This window comes from Cynocephalus volans, chromosome 11 (assembly GCF_027409185.1).
Source record: "Cynocephalus volans isolate mCynVol1 chromosome 11, mCynVol1.pri, whole genome shotgun sequence".
Classification (NCBI taxonomy): domain Eukaryota; kingdom Metazoa; phylum Chordata; class Mammalia; order Dermoptera; family Cynocephalidae; genus Cynocephalus; species Cynocephalus volans.
Genome location: NC_084470.1, coordinates 29,002,055 through 29,024,629, shown reverse-complemented (window position 1 = coordinate 29,024,629; position 22,575 = coordinate 29,002,055). Strand labels below are relative to the sequence as shown.

Sequence of the window (22,575 nt, the reverse complement as noted above, 5' to 3'; positions counted from 1 at the left end):
TGCTCTGGCATCTGATCTGTCTTCCCTTTTTTAAAAAAAAATTCTTAAAGGAAGCCTGGGTATATATCAGCAATGCCTTTTAGTAGTTTTGACATCATGGAAGTATTGGACATTTTTTTTTTTTTTACTTATTTGATACCTACAACTTTATTATTATTTTTTTAACCACAGAAATTATGTATAAGAGGCTTTGTTTTTGCTTCTTAGGAAGAATTGAAGAGCAGAAAAATTATTTGTTTATTCCTGGTTTTTGCTATCAGTTCTTTTAAGAAGTGTAAAATGAAAGGGAAAAAATGTCCTCTCTTCCAGTCTTACCAGAGTCTGTTGTAAACATTCCTTGTGATATTTAGCTTGTCAGTGGATGTTTTTTTCCTTTTAACTTCTGCAGAAGACCTTGTTTTTGGACTACCTCCACTTACTGCCTACAGTTGTCTTTGGGAAAGATAAAGAGCAGGAGCTCTTTTTCTCCTGATTCATAAAATCATTAAACTCTCCTGTTTTCATTCAAGAGTTTAGCATAGTGTTTTCATTGACTGATTGAAGTTAGAGTTGAAACTGAGGTAATTTACCTATTTAGTCTTAGAGCTTAAAATTTCCCAGAGTAGAGGGGGGATGACACAATTTTGTCCAGAATGAAATACATAACAAGAAAATTTGAATTTAGGCATATAATTATGTCATTGGCTTTCTAAATACTAAAATGCAAAACAACATTTTCACTCACTGCATTCAGTACTTTGAAAATATCTCTACTGATATTGATGAGAATGCAGGGAAATTGGTTCCATTATTCTGTTTTATTTTCCCGTAGCATTATCTGAAGTGATCTTATTTGTCTACATGTTTGTGGTCTGTCTCCCTCTACTGGAATGTGAGCTCTTAGAGGACAGAGACCATATCTATTATTATTGCTTATATCTCCATCACCTATAACAATGCTTAGTATGTAGGGGCACTCAAATAATTGCTGGATGAATAATGAATTCTAATTATGTGTGTCTGAGATGGGACCTGGCACCTATATTTTTAAAAATGTACTTCAGGTTATTTTTATGTGTACTCCCAAGGTTGAAAAACACTAGTCTATCTTTGATCTGAGGTGTACAGTCATGTGCATAAGATACAGGAGATATATATGTATTCTTACTGAGTGATCATTGTTAGAGGCTTTCCCCACTTTTGAAATTGGTAACCTGGCTGAGTTCCCTAGAAGGAAGAGTTTAGTTTACTTCTGGTATCCAAACAAATTTTTAGGTAGGTCTCAGAGTGAACAATTACTTTCTATCATGAAGTAATTATCTTTAGGAAAGGTGGGAAGATAGAGCCAAAAATGAGTTTATTTTTTTGTAAAAGAAAAAAAAAAAGGCAAGGTCAGGCTTCCTAGATGATTTTCCTCAAAAACAATGATTCTCAATGTTGCAGGGGTGTGGAGGGTGGATTTTGCTCCTTGGAGGAGATTTGGCAATGTCTGAAGATATTTTGTGATTGTTTTAACTGGGGAGGAGGGAAGGATACTACTGGATCTATTGGATAGAGGCCAGGGATGCAGCTGAGTGTCCTACAATGAACAGGACATCCCTCCAAAACCAAAAATCCTCTAGTTTAAAATATCAATATTGTAGAGATTGAGAACCCCTGCTCTGAAACAGGTTGCTTGAAGAAAGAGTTGGTAGTTATGTGGAGTTTTGCAGGGCAGTTTGGATCCCTGGATCCTGTTTGCTCTCTCTCTGTCTTTGTCTCTGTTTCTGTCTCTCTCTCTCACTCACTCACTCACTCACTCACTCACTCACTCACTCACTCACTCACTCACTCACTCTTACTAGTTTCTGGCCCTGGGAAAACTGAATGTCTTGTGACAAACCTGTATGTAGGTGGGGAATTGGCTTTTACATAATCAGGAGATTCTGTGACCGATCTTGTGCAGTTTGTGAGGTCCCCAAGACCACTCTCAAATTCGGTAATTTGCTAGAAGGACACAGGAAACTCAGCAAATTCACAGTATGGTTTATTACATTGAAAGGATACAGATTAAAATCAGCAGTGGGTAAAAGTGCATAGGGCAGGGTCCAGGAGAGTTCCAGGCACCAACTTCCAGTTGCTCTTTCCCAGTGTCATGCAGACAGTGCTTACCTCTCCCAGCAATATGTATGGCAACACTTGTGGAGTACTGAGAAACAGGGACTCCTACCTGAGCTTTGGTGTCTAGGGTTTTTATTGGGGGCGGGGCGGGGTGTCAGTCACATAGATATGGCTGTGACCACCCCTTTGGCTGATTTTAGACTCTATCCCCTCCAGAGGTCAAGTTGATAGTGCATGGCCTAAAGCCGTCCTCCCACTCCACCCATAAATCATATTGTTTATATCTGGCATGGACCAAGGTCCTCAATAAACAAAGACACTCTTATCAAGCCGGAAGTTCCAAGGGCTTAGAGGTTACCTCTCAGGAGCTACACAAGGGCCAAATCTTTCTCTGGCCAAGGTTAATCCTTTACTGGGCACTTTGGGCTTGCTCGTTGTTTTCTTTTATCATTTTTTTTTTTTTTTTTCTTTTGGAAACAAATAGCTGTCTGAGTGATTCTTAAAATCTAGTTTAGGGTGTTCTGTTTTTGAATTTAGTACCAGTTGTTTATACCCAAATCTTAGAGACTTGTTTGTACATGTAAACCAGTGGTTTCTAAGTGTGGTTCATGAATCCCTGGGAGTCCCTGAGGTCAAAACTGTTCTCATAATAACAATGAAGTGTTATATGCCTTTCTTACTTTGTTGACATTGTACTAATGGTACAAAAGTAATGGTACTTACTGCTGATGTATTATTAGGAATCAAGGCAGTGATACCAAACTGTCTAGTGGTGTGTGTTTTTTCACTGCCCTGCACTCCCAGCTAAGGGAAGGGGGAAAAAGCCTATTTCCAGTAAGACTCTTTTCAAGTATAATTTACTTTTATTACATGTGGCCCTATGTATCTGTATGATAAAATGCTAAGTGGACTAGGAATTTTTTTTTTAATAGAATACCTTTTTATTTGAAAGCACAACTCACAAATTATGATTATTCAGACTTGGATATTTAGCAAACTTTTTTAAAAAGGAACAAAGTGAACTCATCACTTTAAGGAAAGCAACTGTCAATATTTGTTACTAATGATGAAATTCAAACTTCTAAGCAAAAATTAGAATTTGGGATAATCTGTTTTGGCTACCTTAGCTTTGTAGTACTTAAAGGTTTTTCTGGTGATATGGGTAGTGATATTAATAAAGATGACTTTTGACATTGTATATAATGAAATGTGTCAGTAATTAGAAGATCTGCATAACTCAGTCAACCAGCATTTTTCAGATAACTCATGCATGACAGAATCACACATGGGTAAAAGAGCCATTAAAAGTGCAAGTTAAACCAATGGATTTTAATGTGAAAAAGTGTGAAATGTTCATTGATGTGACTTCTTATTTCATACTGTAGATAACTTTCAAGAGATATCGCTTGTCAGGTTTTGATGTAGTATCAAAGAAGAATATCCACAATTATCTGAAAAGGCTTTTTAGAATATGCCACTGTTTTCTTTCTGGTTATGAGTACAGATTTTCTGCATATACTTGAACCAGCAGAATGAATGCAGAAGGCAGCTATGAGACTCCAGCTATTTTCTGTTAAGCCAGACATTAAAGAGATTTGTAAAAATGTAAAACAATGTCAGTCTTCTTACTTAATATTTTCTAATAATTATTTTCATAAAGCTATTTATATTGATATGTAGCAGATATATTAAATGAATTAAAAATAAATAAGTAGTTTCTCAGTTTTAATTTTGAATACAGTAGACATCAATAGAAATAAACCTCATAAGCAAAACTTTTTAGGCTCCTCAGTAATTTAAAGTGTTTGTTTTTTTTAAACAGATGACCTCCTAAGATTGGTCACTCAGATATTTTTGAATCCTAAGTTTCTCTTTCCTGTTGGGTTAGGCTACCATAGGGTAGGAGATTTAAATTCCTTGGGCTTTGATGGAAAGTTCTGACTTTATATTTCAGACCTGAGTATACTTTTAATGTGTAAAATATATTGTAGAATTTAATGAGATGCTTAAATTTTGACTTCATATGGCTAAAAAAACATTACTTATAGATTAGATGAGTGGAGAATTATATCTGAAAGAATGACAAGAAGAATTGCAGGAAATGATAAATAAATAGGTCAAAATAGGCAAATGATCATAGAAAAAGTATTATGAATGTCAGAAAAACAAGATGAAGTTTTGCAAACATTTTAGATGTAAGAGATTACATACCTATGAAAAGGGGATATGATAGGAACGTTTAAATTGTTGACACATTACAGTTCTATTCTAACCTTAAGGAAACAGGAATATTAGGTTTTCTGTTTTTGTAAAGCCTGAAAATAAGCTCTGTGGGACTGAATGAATTGTTTTTAGGTACTGTGGAAGTAATTTCAGGCAACATTTAGGAAAAGCTTACTGAAAGCAATTTAGAGGAAAAGAGATTTTCCACAGATATTTTTACATACGTAAATTAGGATTACCTTGATTTGAAGTCCTGGTCTTGGCTACACCTTTGAAAAGAGTAAGTTTGGTTTGTGTTCAGGTAAGTCTTTGAGAAACATTTGTGAAGTCAGTGAGCAAGGCAATGTGGTGCAAAGCTGTTAAGGATCCAGAGGAAATCAGGAAAGAAAATTTGTCAGGAGTCAGGTTAAAAACATAAAGGTAATGATTTTTTTCCCCTTAGATAATAATATTTTTGTTAGGCTGACATTGTAAATATAATTTTTTATATTCAGTACTTTAATCTATGGGAAGCTTGTAACCCATAGCCACTTCATAGTGGGGGTTAAGAGCTAGAATATTAGAAGACCATACAATAATTTTTTTCCCAAGTGCCAGTACAAATAATACTTAGCACTGATATTTGTATATTTGAATGTTTTTCACTAAATGTGAGGAAGTTCTATTTTTAAAAACTAGCCTTGAAAAAAAGACTTGTTCTAATCACCAATGTGATTTTTGAAACATTTGAGTAGTTATAGTTATCTCTTGGGGTTCTGTGTTAACTTTTCTTTTACTTTCTGCTTTTCTTATTTGAGATCAGATGATTTATACTTACATTGCTATTTTTTCTGAACAGTGACATGATGTACTTAGGGGCATAGGTCTTTATAAATATGTTTTCTGTGATAGAATCAATCAGAATACTATTTTACCTTAGATGTTAAAAAAAAATTTTATCCTAAAATTAATCAAACAAAAATACCTATTATCCTAAACCCTAAATTATTCATTTATATAATTGTATATATTTATGAAAATTGTATATATTTATAGTATATAACGTGATATTTTGAAATATGTATACAGGTGGACTGGCTAAGTTGAGCTAATTCACGTATACATTATCTACCATTTTTTTTTTTTTTTTTGTAGTAAGAACACTTAAAATCTGCTCTCTTAGCAATTTCCAGATATACAGTACATTCTTATTAACTGTAACCACCATGATATACTATACATCTCTTGAACTTGTACCTCCTAAATGAAATTTTGTATCCTTTGACCAACATTTCCCCAGTCCTCCTTCCCCACCGCTACAAGCCCCTGGTAACCACAGTTCTACTGTTTGCTTCTAGGAGACTTTAAAAATTTCATATATAAGTGAGATCATGCAGTATTTTTCTGTCCCTGGCTTATCCTCCAGGTTTATCCATGTTATCTCAAATGACAGGATTTCCTTTTTTTTTTTTTTTTTTTTTTTAAGGCTCAATAGTATTCCATGTATATATACACACCATATTTTCTGTATCCATCCATTGATAAACAGATTGATTGTGTATCTTGGCTGTTATGAATAATGCTGCAGTGAACATGGAAGCGCAGATACCTATTTGATTTCATTTCCTTTGGATACATACCATGTAGTGGGATTGCTGGATCATATGGCAGTTCTGTTTTTAATTTTTTAAGTAATCTCCCTATTGTTTTCCTTAATGACTGTACTAATTTGCATTCCTTCCAACATTGCATGTCTTTTTCTCCACATCCTTGCTAACACTTATCTTTAGTCTTTTGGTAATAGCCATTCTGACAGGTGTGGGGTGAAATCTTATGGCTTTAATTTGCCTTTCTCTTAGTGATTTTGAGCATTTTTTTTCATGTACCTGTTGGCTATTTGTATGTCTTCTTTTGAGAAATGTCTAATATAGGAGATTTTAAAGAAAGGAAAATGACCCACAGTTATACCATTCTTGCATAACTGTATGAAGAATTCTCTAGTCCTAATTCATATTTATATGTAATATCGATCTCTCTCTTTCCCACTGTATTAGTCTGTTTTTCTTGCTTGTAACAAAATACATGGAACTAGGTAATTTGCAAGAAAACTAAATTTATTGCTTACAGTTCAGAGGCTGGGAAGTCTAAAGTCCAGGGAACACATCTGGTGAAGGTCTTCTTGCGTGGTGGCTTTACAGCAATGCAGAGGTCTCACATGGCAGATGGTAGAGCAGAGACATAGTTCCTCATGCATTCTCCTTTTAAAGCCTTCAGAATCATGCCCACTATTCCAAAAATGGATCAGTTTACTCTTGATGGTACAGTCCTCACAGTTCAATCACCCTGAGGCCCCACCTTTCAATTACCTACCCATAGCAGGATTTCAACCCTCATCAGTTACAGTGGGAATTAAGCTTTTAATATATGAAGTTTGAGGGACATAATTCCTTCAATCCACAGCATTCTGCCCTTGGCCCCCAAAGTTCATGTCCTTCTCACAGGTAAATACATTCATCCCATCCCCAAAGTCTTAACTTGTTTCAGCTCAAAAGGTCCAAAGTCCCATCTGTGAAATCAAAACAAGTAATCTAATTCCAAGATACAATGGTGGGACAAACATAGGGTACAAACTTCCATTCAAAAAGAGAGATATAGACCAAAAGAAAGGCGTAATAGGTCCCGAACAAGTCTGAAACACAGCAGGGCATGCCTTAAATCTCAAAGCTGGTGAATCATGTACCTTGACTTAGTGATCAATGTCCTCTTCATGCTGGTGTGAGGGTTAGGCACCCAAGTCCTCGAGCAGCTTGGCTCCTATGGCTTTCCTGGTTTCAGGCCACATTTCAGCTCTCCCAGGCTGGTGTTCCACTCTGGTAGCTCCACAGGTCTGGGATCTCCATGGCAGTCTCATTCTAATGGCTCCACTGATCATGGCACTGTTGGGATTTTTCTGCTGCGACTCTAATCCATGTTTCCATTCAGCATTGCTCTAGCAAAGGCTGTCTGCAACTCCACCCCTGTGACAGATCTCTTCCTGGGTCCCCAGGCTTTTCCATACATCCTTTGAAATTGGTGTCGAGGCTCCCAAGCCTGCACAGATCTGACATTCTGCAAACCTACAGACCTAATACCACGTGGATGCCAACAAGGCTTCCAGCTTGTATTTTTCACAGCTGCCTATCTAGCCACAGCTGGAGCAGCCAAAGCTGCCGGAGTGGAAGGTACTTCAGGTTTGTTCCACAGACCATTCTGTCTCCTTAGGCCTCTGGGCCTGTAATGGAAGAGTTGTCCCCAGAGACTTCTGCAATGCCTTCAGGGCCTTTTCTCCCTTCTTTTGATAGTCCCTTTGTACTAATCTTCTTTGCACCATTGCATTTTTCTACTGCAAATGCTCTCTGCTTCTCTATCACATGGCCAGGCTGCAAATTTTCTAAATCTTTACTCTCTGCTTCCCTTTTAAATTCTGGCTTTCTGTCATGCCTTTGCTGCCGTTACTCAGCATGGGCTGTTACAAGTAGCCATGCAGCTTCCTGAATAAAACATTCTTCCACCAAATACGCTGGTTCACAACTCTTAAGTTCCAACTTCCATGAAGTCCTAGGACATGGACACAGTGCAGCCAAGTTCCTTGCCAGTTCATAGCAAGGTTGATTTTTACCCCAGTTTCCAAAAAGCTCCTTCTCATTTACATCTGAGATCTCAGAATGGCCTTTACTGTACATATTTCTATCAACATTCTGCTCACTGCTATTTAACCAGTCTCCAAAAAGTTCCAAACTTTCCCTGGTTTACTCACTTTTTAAACTCCCACCAGCAGCTAGGCTTTTTCTAGCCTGATCCTTCAAATTCTTCCAGCTTCTCCTCAACACCCAGTTCCAAAGCTGCTTCCACATTTTTAAGTATTTTTTATAAGAAACACTCTACTGCTGGTACCAATTTTCTGTATTTGTCTGTTTCTGTTGCTTATAACAAAATACATGGAACAGGGTAATTTGTAAGAAAAAGATTTATTGCTTACAGTTCAGAGGTTGGGAAGTCCAAAGTCCAGGGACCACATCTGGTGAGGGTCTTCTTTGGTGGCTTTATAACAATGCACAGGTCTCACATGGCAGAAGATGGCAGAGCAGAGAGCTAGTTCCTCATGCACTTTCCTTTTCGAGCCCTCAGAACCATGTGCACTATTCCAAAAATGGATCAATCCACTCACCAGGGTCCAGTCCTCACAATTCAATCACCTCTCTGAGGCCCCACCTTTCAATAGGACTTCTTACCCTCAACAGTTACAGTGGGAATTAAGCTTCTAATATATGAATTTTGGGGAACACAATTCAATCAATCCATAGCACCCACTTTCATGGCCTTAGTTCATGCTGTTGTCATTTATTACTTAGATTAATGCAGTAGTTCTCTGACCTGTCTACCCTTCTTGAGTCTTGCCCCCATTTCAGTTTATCTTCTACACTCTTTAATTTCTTTCAGCATTGTTTTGTAGTTTTCTGTATACAAGTCTTGCACCTCCTTGGTTAAATTTTTTACTCAGTGTTTTATTTTTTTGTGATGCTATTGTAAATGGAATTTTTTTTTAAGTTTCTTAATTTTGGATTGTTCATTGCTATTGTATGGAAAGACGACTCATTTTGCGAGTTGATCTTATATTCTGCAACTGTGCTGAATATTGAACACTGTGTTCATTGGCTCTGATAGTTTTTTAAAAAATAATTCTTCAGGATTTTCTATGTGTAAGCTCTTATCCCCCCCCCTTGGGATTTTTTATTTATGAGATCATATCTGCAAATGGAGATGATTTTTTTTCTTTCCTTTTTTTTAGTTTTACTGCTTTCTTTCCAATTTGAAGGATTTTCTTTTTCTTGCCTAGTTGATCTGGTTAAAGCTTGCAGCATGATGTTGAATAGAGGCAGCAAAAGTTGGCATCCTTGTCTTGTGCCTGATCTTAGGAAGAAGCACTGAGTTTTTCACCATTAACTGTGATGTTATCTGTGTGTTTTTACATGTCTATCATGTAAGAAATTTCCCTCTACTCCTGTTTTAGTGTTTTTATCATGAAAGCATATTGGATTTTGTTAAAGCTTTTTGTCTGCATCAGTTGAGATTATTATGTGTTTATTCACTTTGTTCTATCCATGTGGTATTTTGTATTAATTGTTTTAAAAATGTTGAACCACCTTGCATTTCTGGCATAAATCCTTCTTGGCTATAGTTTTGTAAGAAAATAGCTTAAGTGATTCATTTTCAGAAATAGCCTAACAAAAGCTGCTTAACCAGATTATAGGTATGACAAAACCCAGGGAATGCACGTTCCTAGAAAGTCACTGGAATAGCATGTCACCTTTGAGAAATAACTTCTCAAGAGGTGGTTGGTCACCAGCCCTTTGTTCTTTTCATTTTCTGGTTCTCCTCCCTGCTCAGAACTTTCTGGTGGGCCTTTTTCTTGGGCTTGAGTCCATTCCTTTCTATCAGCAGGAAGTGAACAATAAATACCTTATAAGGAAATAATGAAACTTAGGTGATGTTTGGCAATATTATATACCCCATAGTACTCAGCCAGTGAGGAACTGGGGGAAGGACTTGCACACTAGGGTGTAAATTGCTCAATGTAACTGTTTCGGGTGTGCCTGCCATCAGAAACCCAATCTTGCAAGACCGCCATTAAAGTCTCGTTTCACCACATCTGGTATCTCCATGTCCATCCTTTGTCATTGGATGGGTGAGAGCGTTTCTCACAGTTCATAATCCTTTTAATATGCTGCTGAATTTAGTTTGCTAGTATTTTGTTGAGGGTTTTTATATCTCTAATCATAAGGGATGTTGGTCTGTAGTTGTCTTTTTTACACACACACACACACACACACACACACACACACACACACACACACACACACACACACACACACACACACACACACACACCCCACCCCACCCCACCCCACCCCACCCCACCCCACCCCCAGCATGATGTCTTTTTTCTAGCTTTGGTATCGGTAATTCTGGCTTAAGAAATGTAGATATCTGGTGGTCTCAGTACTGTTTGTTGAAGAGAGTATTCATGTGTTCCCTTCTCTTCCATCTTGGGAAATATTGATGTTAATTCTTTAAATTTTTGGTAGACTTCATCAGTGAAGTCATCCAGTCCTGGGCTTTTCTTTGTTGAAAGGTTTTTGATTATTAATTCAATCTCATTTGTTATAGGTCTGTTCAGGTTTTCTATTTCTTGTGTCAGTTTTGGTAGTTTGTATGTTTTTAGGAATTTGTCCATTTTGTGTAGATCTAATTAGTTGGCATATAGCTATAATAACCTTAATAACAACATTAATAACCTTTTTTTCCCCATATAAGGTCAATAGTAATGTGCCTACTTTTTTTTTCCGGTTTTAGTAATTTGAGTCTCCTCTCTTTTTCTTGGTCAGTCTAGCTAAGGGTTTGTCGATTTTGTTGATCTTTTAAAAGAACTAGATACTTTTTATTTCAGTTATTGTACTTTTCAGCTCTAGAATTTCTATTTGATTCCTTTTTAAAATTTCCATGTTTTTATTGGTATTCTCTATTTGGTGAGATTTTGTTCTGGTTCCCTCTAGTTCTTTGTCCAGTGTTTCCCTTAGTTTTCTGAGCATATTTAAGGCATTTGATTTAAAGTCTTTGGTAAGTACATTGTCTGGCCTTCCTCAGGAACAGTTTTTATTAATTTCTTTTTGTGTGTGTGTGAATAGGATATACTTTTGTGTTTATTTGCATGCCTCAAGGTTTTTTTGGTTGAAAACTGAACACTGAGTATTATAATGTAGTAGGAAATCCAGTTCTTCCCCATCCCCAGGAATTGTTATTGCTGCTTGTTATGGGTTGTTGTTTATTTAATGATTCTAATTTAAACTATTTTTGTAAATTCTGTATTCATCGTGTGTTACCACTGAATTCTCTGTTCCATTCTCTTAGTGGTCAGCTATGTTTTGGCAGAGATTTTCTTAAACAACTGGATCAAAAAAAAAAAAGGAAAAACTCTCCTAGTCTTTGCAAATTGCTCTGTGTTGGGGAACTCGATGCTCAGCCAAGGTGCTCACAACTCTGACTTAGCTTTCACATCCTGCCTGTACAGAGCTGAAAGGTGAGCCAGAGGTGGAAGTTTAGGGTTTTCTTGGGTCATTTCTGAGCACGTGTTCAGCCCTGGGCATGCATGTGGCCTTCTAGATTTCCCAGTATTAGTGGGAACTTTGCAAAGCTTTTTTCCCTTAACCATCTCCTTCCCCTGCCTCTTTTTTCCCCAGGCTTGTAGGTCTGTCTATTGCTTGCCCCAAGTGTTATCTCTTACCACAGGTGACTGTGGCTAAATACTTGCCTTAAATGCTTTTGAAAGACATCAGTGGGAAGCTGCTTCAGTCCTAGGAATCTCCTAGGCTGGTGGAACAAAGACAAGCCCTTGAGTCAATCCTTCAGGGAGCCGCCACATAGTTCAAAACACACAACCATAATTCTTTGAGAATAAGATCCACATTGGTCCCTTTGGTACCAACAACCTGCACCTATGTGGGCTTCTGTATCTTGGCTGCAGCCATGTGGAGGAGCTGGGAGTGGTAAATAGGTAAGTTAAAATGCTGCACGGCTTTCTTAACAAAACTCAGCAGCTTCTTTCTTCATTAAGCGTTCCCCTGGTTGTTCTATGTTTTTTATTAGATTCTAGGCTTATAAAAATGTTGATTCTGATTGATTTTGCCAGCTTATTTATTGCTTTTGTGGAGGGATGGAATTTTGAAGTTCACTACTCTGCCATATTTTGTGATGTCACTCCCACTTTTTTTTGGATGAGCTGAATATAAATGGGTATAGTGTTCATTACCTTGAATTATTAAAGAAGCCTAATTTGTTTAATACATTGTTGTAGGGAAAATGAAGGAAAATGGTCAGGGCCCTTCAGATGTTCAGAATCTTGCCGAGCATATGATGTAAATATGCACGTGCACCCAGGTGTTCCTTGGTTATTGTCTAATGTAATTGTGCATGTGCACCCAGGTGTCCTGGGTTATGGGCTTAAGTATGAAGGACGAGTGGCTCTGATCCACAGTGCCTCCCTGCCCCCTGGATGCCCCTAAGGGGGCCACGGGGAGGCTGCTACTGCTGCTGGAGACTGTTGCTGCAAGCTGTTGCTGCCAGGGCCCCGGGACCCTCTGGGAGACCACCACCATTGCTGCTGGAGACTGCTGTAAACTGGTGCTGAGGACTGAGTTTGTGTTGTCTGCCAATGGCTCCCGGGATCTTTCCCAATTACCTAGCATGGACCTGCATGTGAGGGGTCTGGTGGCCCAGCCTGGCATGTGAGGGGTCTGGTGATTCAGTCTGTACAATGGGGTTTGAAGAGACTGTGGGTCCTAACCCCTAGCCCAGACGATACAAATGGAAAACTGAGTGCAACTAATATAAAAATGGAACATTTTGAGTTTAGTTGTGAATTGCTTTAACAATACAATTGGCTACATTGGCAGGAGTCTGACAATAGCCCCAGTCAGCCAATTAGCCTAGCTATGGCCCTAACCCAACAATACAATTGTGTTTAAAGGTAAGGAAATGTACGTATTACTTACATTTTTAAAAAGGTGAAGTCTTTGTTTAAATATTTGAGTATTGGTATTAAGATGAAGAAAATATCTCGTCTGTTGGTAGTCTAATGCAGCTTTATTCAAAATGTTTTTGCTGGATTTTGAGGAACTTAACTACTAAGTTCCGTTTGCTTTTTATAGTAAGCTCACCATTTTAAGAAATAATTAATTTAGATCACTGTTTTTCCCAGGGGACATTTGGCAATATCTGGAGATGTTTCTGATCATCACAATTTGGGAACAGATTGTGCTACCATTTTCAGTAGAGACCAGGGATTACAGTGGATAGGATTGGGGACCAGCGATGCTGCTGAACATCGTGCAATGGATAGGACTGGACTCCACAATAAAGAATTATATGCCCTAAAATGTTGATGGTGCTGACACTGAGAAACCCTAATTTAGGTTGATCAGATCCCCTAGGTTGCTTAAATTGGCTGATATATGAGGGTACTTCAAAAAGTTCCTGGAAAAATGGAATTAAAAGATAATACAGGGCCAGCCCCTTGGCTCACTCGGAGAGTGCAGCGCTGGTAGCGCCGAGACCGCAGGTTCGGATCCTGTGTAGGGACGGCCAGTGTGCTCACTGGCTGAGCTGAGCGTGGTGCAGACCACTCCGTGCTGAGGGTTGCGATCCCCTTACCAGTCCAAAAAAAAAAAGAAAAAAAGGATAATACAAATCTTTCCATGAACTTTTTGAAGTATCCTTGTGGCTTGCTGTAAAGTTTAGTGACTACTTTCTTTTCTTTTTTGACTCCTCTGTCTGAAATAGTGTTATCTGTGAATAGAATAATAGACAGATATTGATCTAATATTGCTTCACTCTGTTTTTGATACATCACCATTATAATTGATTTTCTTTAATATAATTCTTAAACTTTCTATCATGCAGAAAGACATTAATGAATCCCTATGAATTGATTACCCAGCTTCAACAGTTATCAACATTTTACCATTCCCTTATGGTTTTGGAGTATTTTAAAGCATATTCAGTTTTCATTTTATTTTGTGTTGGATGTCTTTTGAAGGTTAGTTTGTTAGAATAGTATTGCACGTGATTGGTTTCTTAAGTCTCTATAACAAGTTCCTTCTCCCTTTTAAAAAAAATCTGTGTATTTTTTGAAGAACTTGTGTCATTTGTTGTGTAGAATTTCCCACATTCTAGCTTGGGTGATTGTATCATGGTATCACTTGACATATTCCTCTGTCCCTTATTTTATATTGTAAATTGGTAGCTTTAGAGATTTGATTAGATTCAGCTGTTTTTTTAAGAACGCAAGAATGTCAGCTATAATAAAGCAGGTGTCAATATATATATGGCCACCTATTTATTCTACATGTTATGTATATTATAGGTTGATGTATATGCATGTGTGTGTATATATATATATACACCCGTACATACACATATATACATACTCACATATATTGCTCCACAGCTGATGGCCACATAATGACAGTTTGTTCCATTCTTGGTGGTAATACTGATCTGTGCAGATGTCGTCAACTTGATTCATCATCATGTTTCCTGTTGGGAAAATATAGGAAAAATGGTCAGGGCCCCTCAGATGTTCAGAATCTTGCCGAGCATTTGATGTAAATAGGCATGTGTGCTCAGGTGTTCCTTGGTTATCGTCTAGTATAATTGCGTATGTGCACCCAGGTGTCCTGGCTTATGGACTTAAATATAAGGATGAGTGGCTCTGATCTGTGGTGCCTCCCATCCCCGGGATGCCCCCCCTATGGGGGGACACGGGGAGGTCACTAGTGTTGCTGGATGCTGCTGCTGCTAGTGCCCCTGGGACCCTCTGCAAGGCCACTGCCTGACCTGTAAGCTGCTGCCGCTGAGGTAGCTGAGGACTGAGCTCATGTTATCTGCCAACAGCTCCTGGAATCTTTCCCAATTACCTAGCATGAACATGCATGTGAGGGGTCAGTGACCCAGTCTGTACAATGGATTTGGAGGGTCGGAGCCCTAACTCTGACAATATAAATGGAAACTTAGTATAACTAAAATAATGAAACATTTTGGCTTTAGTTATGATTTGCCTTTACATTTCCTATCAAGCTTTTTTACCTAATGTTTTCATTGGAGGTTAGCAAAAATGATGATTGTTCTTAAATATTTCCTCTGCAGTACCATGTGACCAAATTAATGTTCCATATACAAATCAGTGTCTCTTGATCATTTGATTTGTGTCTTTGAGGGTGGGAAGTATATTGTATCAATTCAGTTTGGCTAGCACAGTGCTTTGTGCCTAATAACCATGCCTATCAATGGTTCTAAGCCTTGGCTCTGAATTAGAATCACTTGTTTAAAATTAGGTTCCTAGTCTCCATCCCTAGAGATTTCTGATTTACTTGGTCTGGGAATCTTTGTGTTGGAGGAAAACAGACTGGCAGAGTAAAATGAGTCTATTTTCATACATTTCATTTATTTATTGAGTGAAGCATTGTTCTAAGTCATTCTTATCACTGGTAGGCATCTGATTTATCTGTGTAACTTTTTTTTTTTTTTTTTTAATCTGTGTAACTTTTAAAACTTAAATCTAACTGGCAGTCTCATGGTTCACATTTAAAAGGAATAAAAAGTGTATAGTATAAAAATTGTCCCTTCTGCATCTATCCACATCATCTGGTTCCCCTTACTATAGCCAACCAACATTATTTTGTTTATACATAGAGATTTTATGACTGTATAAGCAAATATCCCTCATCTCCATTTTCCAAGTGGATTATCTATTTGTTCAGGGACCATTTGTTGGTCATATATTCTTTCTCTGTTGAATTGCCTTCGTGCCTTTGCCAAAAATCAATTGACCGTATACATGTGGATTTCTTTTTGGACTCTTCCCATCCCACTCCATTGGATTTATTTGTCTATCCTTCCTCTAGTATCACACTTTTTTTTTTTTTAAACAGGCTTAATTAATCTTCCTTGTATAAAAACCCTGTGTTGTAGCCACAGCTGGAACCAGGGTCCTCTGCACAGAGACTCTGGTGTGGGTCTTTACAATATGGTCAGTGAATTCCTGATAGGGAGACTTGATGAACACAGTCTCCTTCCAAGGTGGGGTCAGATAGCTGTAGCTCTAAGAGATGGCATCAAAGATGGCCTTGACGAAGTTGCCCAAGGTGGCTGTGCAACCCCTGGCTGAGGTGTATCAGTTATCAGTACAAGCCACCAGCAGCCGCTATTTGGGCACAGAGGCCAAGACTATGCCAGTCCCTCTGGGGACGGGGATGAGGTGCACCAGCACAGAGCCACAGTGGCCTGTAACCTTGCAAAGGACAGTGGGGGTCTTGCCAGTCTTGTTCCCTTGGTAGCCTCTCTGCACTGGGATGATGGAGAGCATGGCCAGGATGATGGCCCCTCGGATGGAGGTGGCTACCTCCTTGGAGCACTTAACACCCAGACTGACATGGCCATTGTAGTCCTCAATGGTGACAGATGCCTTGAACTTGGTCCGCTGGTCAGCATGGGTCTGCTTTTGCATTGGCATAGTTTTCAAAACCTCATTCTTGAGGGATGCCCCAAGGAAAATGTCAGTGATCTCAGACTCCTTAATGGGTAGGGAGAAGAGATAGATCTCCTCCAGGGACTTAATCTTCATGTCCTTGGCCAAGCGGCCCAGCTTGGTAATGGGGATCCACTCCTTGTCCTCAGCCTTGCCTCTTCAATGAGCATGAGACCTCCTGTTCCAGGGCCCCCAGGGCCTCTGGGCCCTCCAGCTGCAACCAGTGTCATCTGCTATTTGGTTTTCTCTTAGAGAAGTCACACTGTCTTGATTACTCTAACTTTCTAGTAGTGTGAATTGGGTTTATATGTCTATTCTTCCTCTAGTATCACACTGTCTTGATTACTTATAACTTTCTAGTAGTGTGAATTCTCCAACTTTATTCTTTTTCAAAATTGTTTTGGCTATTCTAGTTCCTTTGCGTTTTCACATGAATTTTTGAATCAGCTTATTGATTTCTACAAAAAACCCACTGGGATTTTGATTGGGATTGCATTTCGTCTATGGATTAAATGAGGTAAAATTGATTTTTTAAGAATACTGATTTTTCCCATCTATGAGCATGGTACAATAGTGTCCCCCTTTATCCATGGTTTTGCTTTCCATGGTTTCATTTGGCCATGGCCAATATTAAGATATTTTGAGAGAGGGGGACCACATTCACATAACTTAGTACAGTGTATTGTTATAGTTGTTTTTATTATTAGTTGTTATTAATCTCATACCTGATTTATAAATTAAACTTGATCATATATATGTATAGGAAATAACGTAGTATACGTAGAATTCGGTGCTATTAGTGGTTTCAGACATCCACTGGGGGTCTTGGAATGTATCCCCTGCAGATAAGGGGGGACACTGTTGTGTCTCTCTTCATTTATTTGTCATCTTTGATTTATTTCACCAATATTTTGTGGGTTTTAGCATGCAGATTCTATACGTATTTTGTTAAATTTATACCTTAGTATTTTGGGGGTTTTTTGGTGTTATAAATGATACTTTTCTTTTTATTTTGATTTCCAGTTCATTGGTCGATATAGAAGTAACAATTATAATGTATAAACTTGCTTATTCTAGAAACTTTTTTGTAGGTTCCATGGAATTTTCTACAGAGACAATTGTGTCTGCTAATACAGGCAGTTTTATTTCTTCCTTTCCAAATCGTTTGTCTTTAATTTCTTCTTACAGTCCTATTGCAGTTCTAGGCCTTCCAGTATGAAAGTGAATAGGAGTGGTAAGAGCAGACATCCCTGTCTTGTTTCCCATCATAAGAGGAAATCAGTCAGTAGTTTCCTGGTACTTTTATATTTCTTTAAATATGTAAATCTAAGTATTATGATCACTTAGCAAAGGAATCCTATTTAATTTTATTTTCCAGGTTGCCCCTCCAGTTTTCCTAATATTCATTGACTGGTATATGAGTATTTTGTGATTCCTAATGCACCATATATGTGTGTGTCTATATGAGAACTTATGTCATGAACAATTGGCATTACATTGGACCATATGAAATTGCCAATGTTAGTTTATAACCTGTAAAATCTTGTGTCTAGTTGGGTGGAAACAAAAAACAAGGGGAAAAAACATGGTACTTCTCTTCTGACAAAATACAGGTTGAGCATCCCTAATCCCAAAATCCAAAATCTGAAACATTTTGAGCACCAACATAACGCTCAAAGAAAATGCTTTTTGGAGCATTTTGGAATTATGATTTTTGGATTAGGGATTGCTCAACTGGTTAAATATTTGCAAATACTGCAAAATCCAAAAAAATCTGAAACCCAAAACACTTCTGGTCCCAAGCATTTTGGTAAGGGGGGGGATATACTCAATCTGTACAATCCTCAGTATGAGAAGTCTTCATGCATGAGAATTTGTTCATCACTGTTGTGTGTTAAGAAAAATCAGAGGTGGGTGTACTGATATGAATGAGATACAGCCCCTGTCCTTGAAGGAGGTGCTCACTCTGTAGAAGACTGGGCCTTTAATATATTCAGATGTGCTTAAGTCTATGATTAATCTGTCAGTATATGCACAAATTTAGTCTGTTTGAATCCACTTGTGATCCTAGCCTCATGCCTCTGTGTCTTGGACTATAAGACACTTTGGCAGTAACTTCTGTAACTAAATCACTGAGAAGTTTGACAATTTGCTATGTGATAATTCTGTATGAAAAGATGCTCTACTTATATTTTTTCAGTTGTTGAATATTGCTTATGTATTTCAGTCAATTATCTGGATTGAACAAACAGGGTAGTAAATACAGGGTATCAAACATTTTCCTTTTGAAATAACAATATTTCAACAGAGGAGAAAGATCTTAAGGCAATCATACTAGGAAAAAAAGAACACCTTAGTGGTATTTTCATACTCTAATTTTTTATGTGTAGTGTTTTTTTCATTGTAAATTATAGGTGGAGAGAAGCTATAATATTTTGGGTTCTTAGGCTCTCAAGCTGGTCGTTTACTACCCTATATTACAAAGCTAAGAAAAAGAAATACGAGGGTACGTGAAAAAGTTCTAGGAAAAATAGAATTAAGAGATAAAATGAATCTTTCCATAAACTTTTTGAGGACCCCTCATATGAGAGATTTTGTGTAACCTTCATGAACCCAGACACTATTTCTCTTGTTCAATGCTGTATATATACCTTGCACTTGGCACTTAAGTGGTTTATTAACAAACAGTTGTTGAATAAGTATTTGTGGGGGTAGGAGGCTAGGCTAGCTTGATTTGGTTAAAGTAAGAAAGTTTATTATTAGTACAAATAAAGTCATTGACATTACATGTTAATTGATAAGCATCAAAAGAGTCATAATTTTTAAGGCAATTGTATTGGTAAATACTATAGTAATATAAGTCTATTTTCAATCAGATTTGCTCATGATATTATTTTGAGCTTGATTATTAATATAACAAGATTAAAATATAACTATCAAAACCTATAAAGCTGCTTCTTTTATTTGAAACACTTGTTAAAATATGACTCAGGGAAGACTTTACCTTTGTGTTGGTAATACTGTAAATAGAAATACTCAGGAAATTTATTTTCTTTTGTATTTGCTGCCACCAAATGGCAAACTAATTATATTACCATGTCTGTTATATGCTGTAGAACACATATTAAAAATAACGTCTCTTTAATCTTTTTTGACAATGTTAATTTGCTCATGAATAATTTTGAAAAGAAGAGAAATAAATTTTAATATGTTTAAAACTGTAGTTAACCTTGCACCAGACTACATAGGATGGTTTTTATCTTCTAACTTTTTGGAAAGGCATATTAAGAAATCAGTAATGATTACTATGGCAAAGATGGTAAAAACTGATTCTTTCAGATCAATAGGAAATGTGGTTGGCAGCATATTATAGAAGGAATTCAATTCTGATGTTCTTTCCAGGTCAAAGCACCTGAGAATTATGTCTCCATAATTTTTTAGGATTAACTTTATTTATTTGAAGATAAGCCATTTTACTAAAATTAACTAAGGTAATTTATTTTTATTCTGGGGAAATTATTACATAACAATATATAGTATTTTTAGAAAAGGTACTCTATGAGAATAAAAAATTAGAAGCAACCTTAGGAAATGGCTTACAATAAAATAGTACCTTTGAATGGAATTTTGTATAGTCATTCAAAGTTTTATAGAGGAATATTAAAGGACATGAGTAAAGGTTCACATTGTTAAGTGGGGAGAAATGAGGAGAAGCAAGTTACTAAACAATATATATTATTCAGTTTTTTAAAAAGTACATCGTGCCAGTGTTTATCTTTCGGAGATATACTGATTGCTTAAATTTATGTATTTCTAAGATGAACATGTTTTACATGTTGAATAATAATATAGATTGATGTGACTATACTTTATAGGCAGCTTCTTAGATTAAGACATCCCCATGGATAAATATAATTATTGATTAGTAAGTAGTTGGATATGTTATTAATGAATATTTTTGAACAAGTGTGTGTGTGTGTGTGTGTGTGTACGTACGTAACATTTATGTGGCTGACTTGTTGCTAGCAGTTCTAGGAAACAAACTCCACTTTTTGGGTCTCTGGGAATCCAGTAAAGATTAGTTCATATATAAAGAAAGCCTTTAAATTTTTTTTTTCTTCATAGAAGGATAAAACTAAATTCTGAATTAGTAAAACCCAAAGTAAGTTTTTGAATATTACCTAATAATTCAATGTTTTCTTAAGGTACTAGTTTATAACAAAACCCTTTATTTCTAGAGTCAGTATATTCTTGCTTTTCATTTCTGTTTTCTGCCACAGGCCTGTGATTGGAATTGAAACAATACAACTACTGCTTCTACCAGAGGAAAATAGTATGGGAATTCCTATTATGGTAGGTTATTTACTAGTAGTCTCTCTGCAGTAATATAGGTAGCTCATGTAGTGTGTTAGTTTGTTGTTTATGCCTCTTCATAACTTAAACTTAGCTTGTATACATAACTGTATGTGAATAAATACTTAGTGTCAGCCAAAATCCTTTATCGTAGACATTTTGTTTATAGTAGTGGGGTCCTCTGTTAGTGGAAGACTTAGTATAGCAACCTAATAATTCAAATAGATTTTCAGTGGAAGGGGCTTATAATTTAATTTAAGACCTCTATGTTGTAGCTTGGAGAAGAAAATATTGAATAGCTGAAAATAACAGTATTGCAACTAGTTTTATTTTGTCCTGAAAAACTAATAAATTATTAGATATTTTTTATTTTTATCCTTTTGTCCAGCTGTATGCATCACTTTGCTCATGGCTTATTTTCTTAGAAGTTAAATGTTTGTGGTACACACATTAAACATTATCAGCCAGTCATTAATCACTGGGGAATCCCAATTATTTGAGTGACTCCTGTGTTTTTAGTGAAAGTGGTTTTAAAAATCTCATAAACCCTAGAGGTGTTAGACTGAAGGCACTAGTGAAGCTTGTTTGATATCATTGGTATTGTTAGGCTTTTATTTGAAATTCAAACATATTGAAAGATTTTGTAGAGTGTAAAGGAAGAAACTATGGCCCAGTAATCGGCTTCTTTACCATTACCAAGCTGTAATCTGCTGTACGTTTTGTTAAATCTTTTGAACCCAGACAACAATTACATTTGATATTAAATAGACTTGATAAGTTGTTTCAAAACAAAAAATTGTCCTTACTGGGCGTTTGTTATAATTTGTTCTTATTTGTATTAAACTTTTTTTTTAAAGATGTGGTTATTAGAAAGCTGTTATGTTGGATACTGAAAGAAGCTGAAAGTATATGAGATGACTCATTTGTTGTTACCTGGGATGGCTGGTGACTAGAATTCCATTGGAAATGCATCTCCCCCCCACCCCCCTCCATTTATTTCTGTTCTTTATAACCTACTTTCTAGCTTCTGGCTCAGAAAAGACTTCGGATGAATTTTACAATGCTCCTATCCTAATCCTGTTCTCAACAAAGTATTTTGTTAACTGGTAGGGGAAACAGAGGGAAAAAAAATGCAAACTTAAGGTAGTAAGGATAAGATTTAATTGGAAAAATAGTAACATAATAGCAGGCACTGTCAGTATCACACAACCCGTCTATTTTTTTCTTTTCTGGTAATGTGTCTTGGAGACCATGCCGAGTCACAAAGCATTTAACTGTGTACTTTTGCAGTGGTCATTGTATGAATTGTAATTATCACCTTTTACCACTGGGTGGTGCTTTTGCATTAGTTACTGCAAACCCTTTTTAAATTTACATAAGGGAACCATTTGAAAATTCATCCTTAAATAACAATGAAATTGAGATATGGATATAGTTGTTCATACAGATGGGCAAATTCAAACTAGTAAAACATAACCATCACCTGTGATATAATATACAAATTAAATTTTTTTTAAAAGCTAAGTCCCTATATAGAAAATTGTTATGAGCTGTGCCTAGCTGTAGTTTATAATATGATCTTCAATCACCACCTTAGGAGCATTTTAAATGTTTTGATTTTTTAGGTGGCACTGTTTAAATGGTATCTAAATAAAACCAGTTTCTTAATTTGTAATGTTAAAAAAAAATACAGGTAGCTTATGTTTTTAAAATTGTCCTTGATGATTTTTTCTTTCTCCTATCCAATAGCCATTCAGACTCCTTTAATTGAAATCTTTTTATTTCACAAATATTGTATTCAAATTCTGCTTTTTTAGCTA

The 22,575-nt window shown here is 36.7% G+C and overlaps 1 protein-coding gene and 1 pseudogene across 3 annotated transcripts in view; one reads left to right on the top strand and one right to left on the bottom strand.

Moving 5' to 3' along the window:
* Nucleotides 1-17,008, bottom strand: part of LOC134390833 (small ribosomal subunit protein uS5-like) — a 33,116-nt pseudogene extending 16,108 nt beyond the window's left edge.
* ANKRD28 (ankyrin repeat domain 28) overlaps nt 1-22,575 on the top strand; it is a 184,417-nt gene that overhangs the window by 16,396 nt on the left and 145,446 nt on the right. Inside the window, exon 2 of one of the 3 annotated variants that reach the window (XM_063113786.1) lies at nt 20,683-20,755. The exons of the other annotated variants lie outside the window; for them this stretch is intronic. Within the exon in view, the coding sequence (XP_062969856.1) occupies nt 20,738-20,755 (18 nt within the window). The 5' untranslated portion in view covers nt 20,683-20,737. The remainder of the gene's footprint in view (nt 1-20,682; nt 20,756-22,575) is intronic. 3 annotated transcript variants of the gene reach the window in all.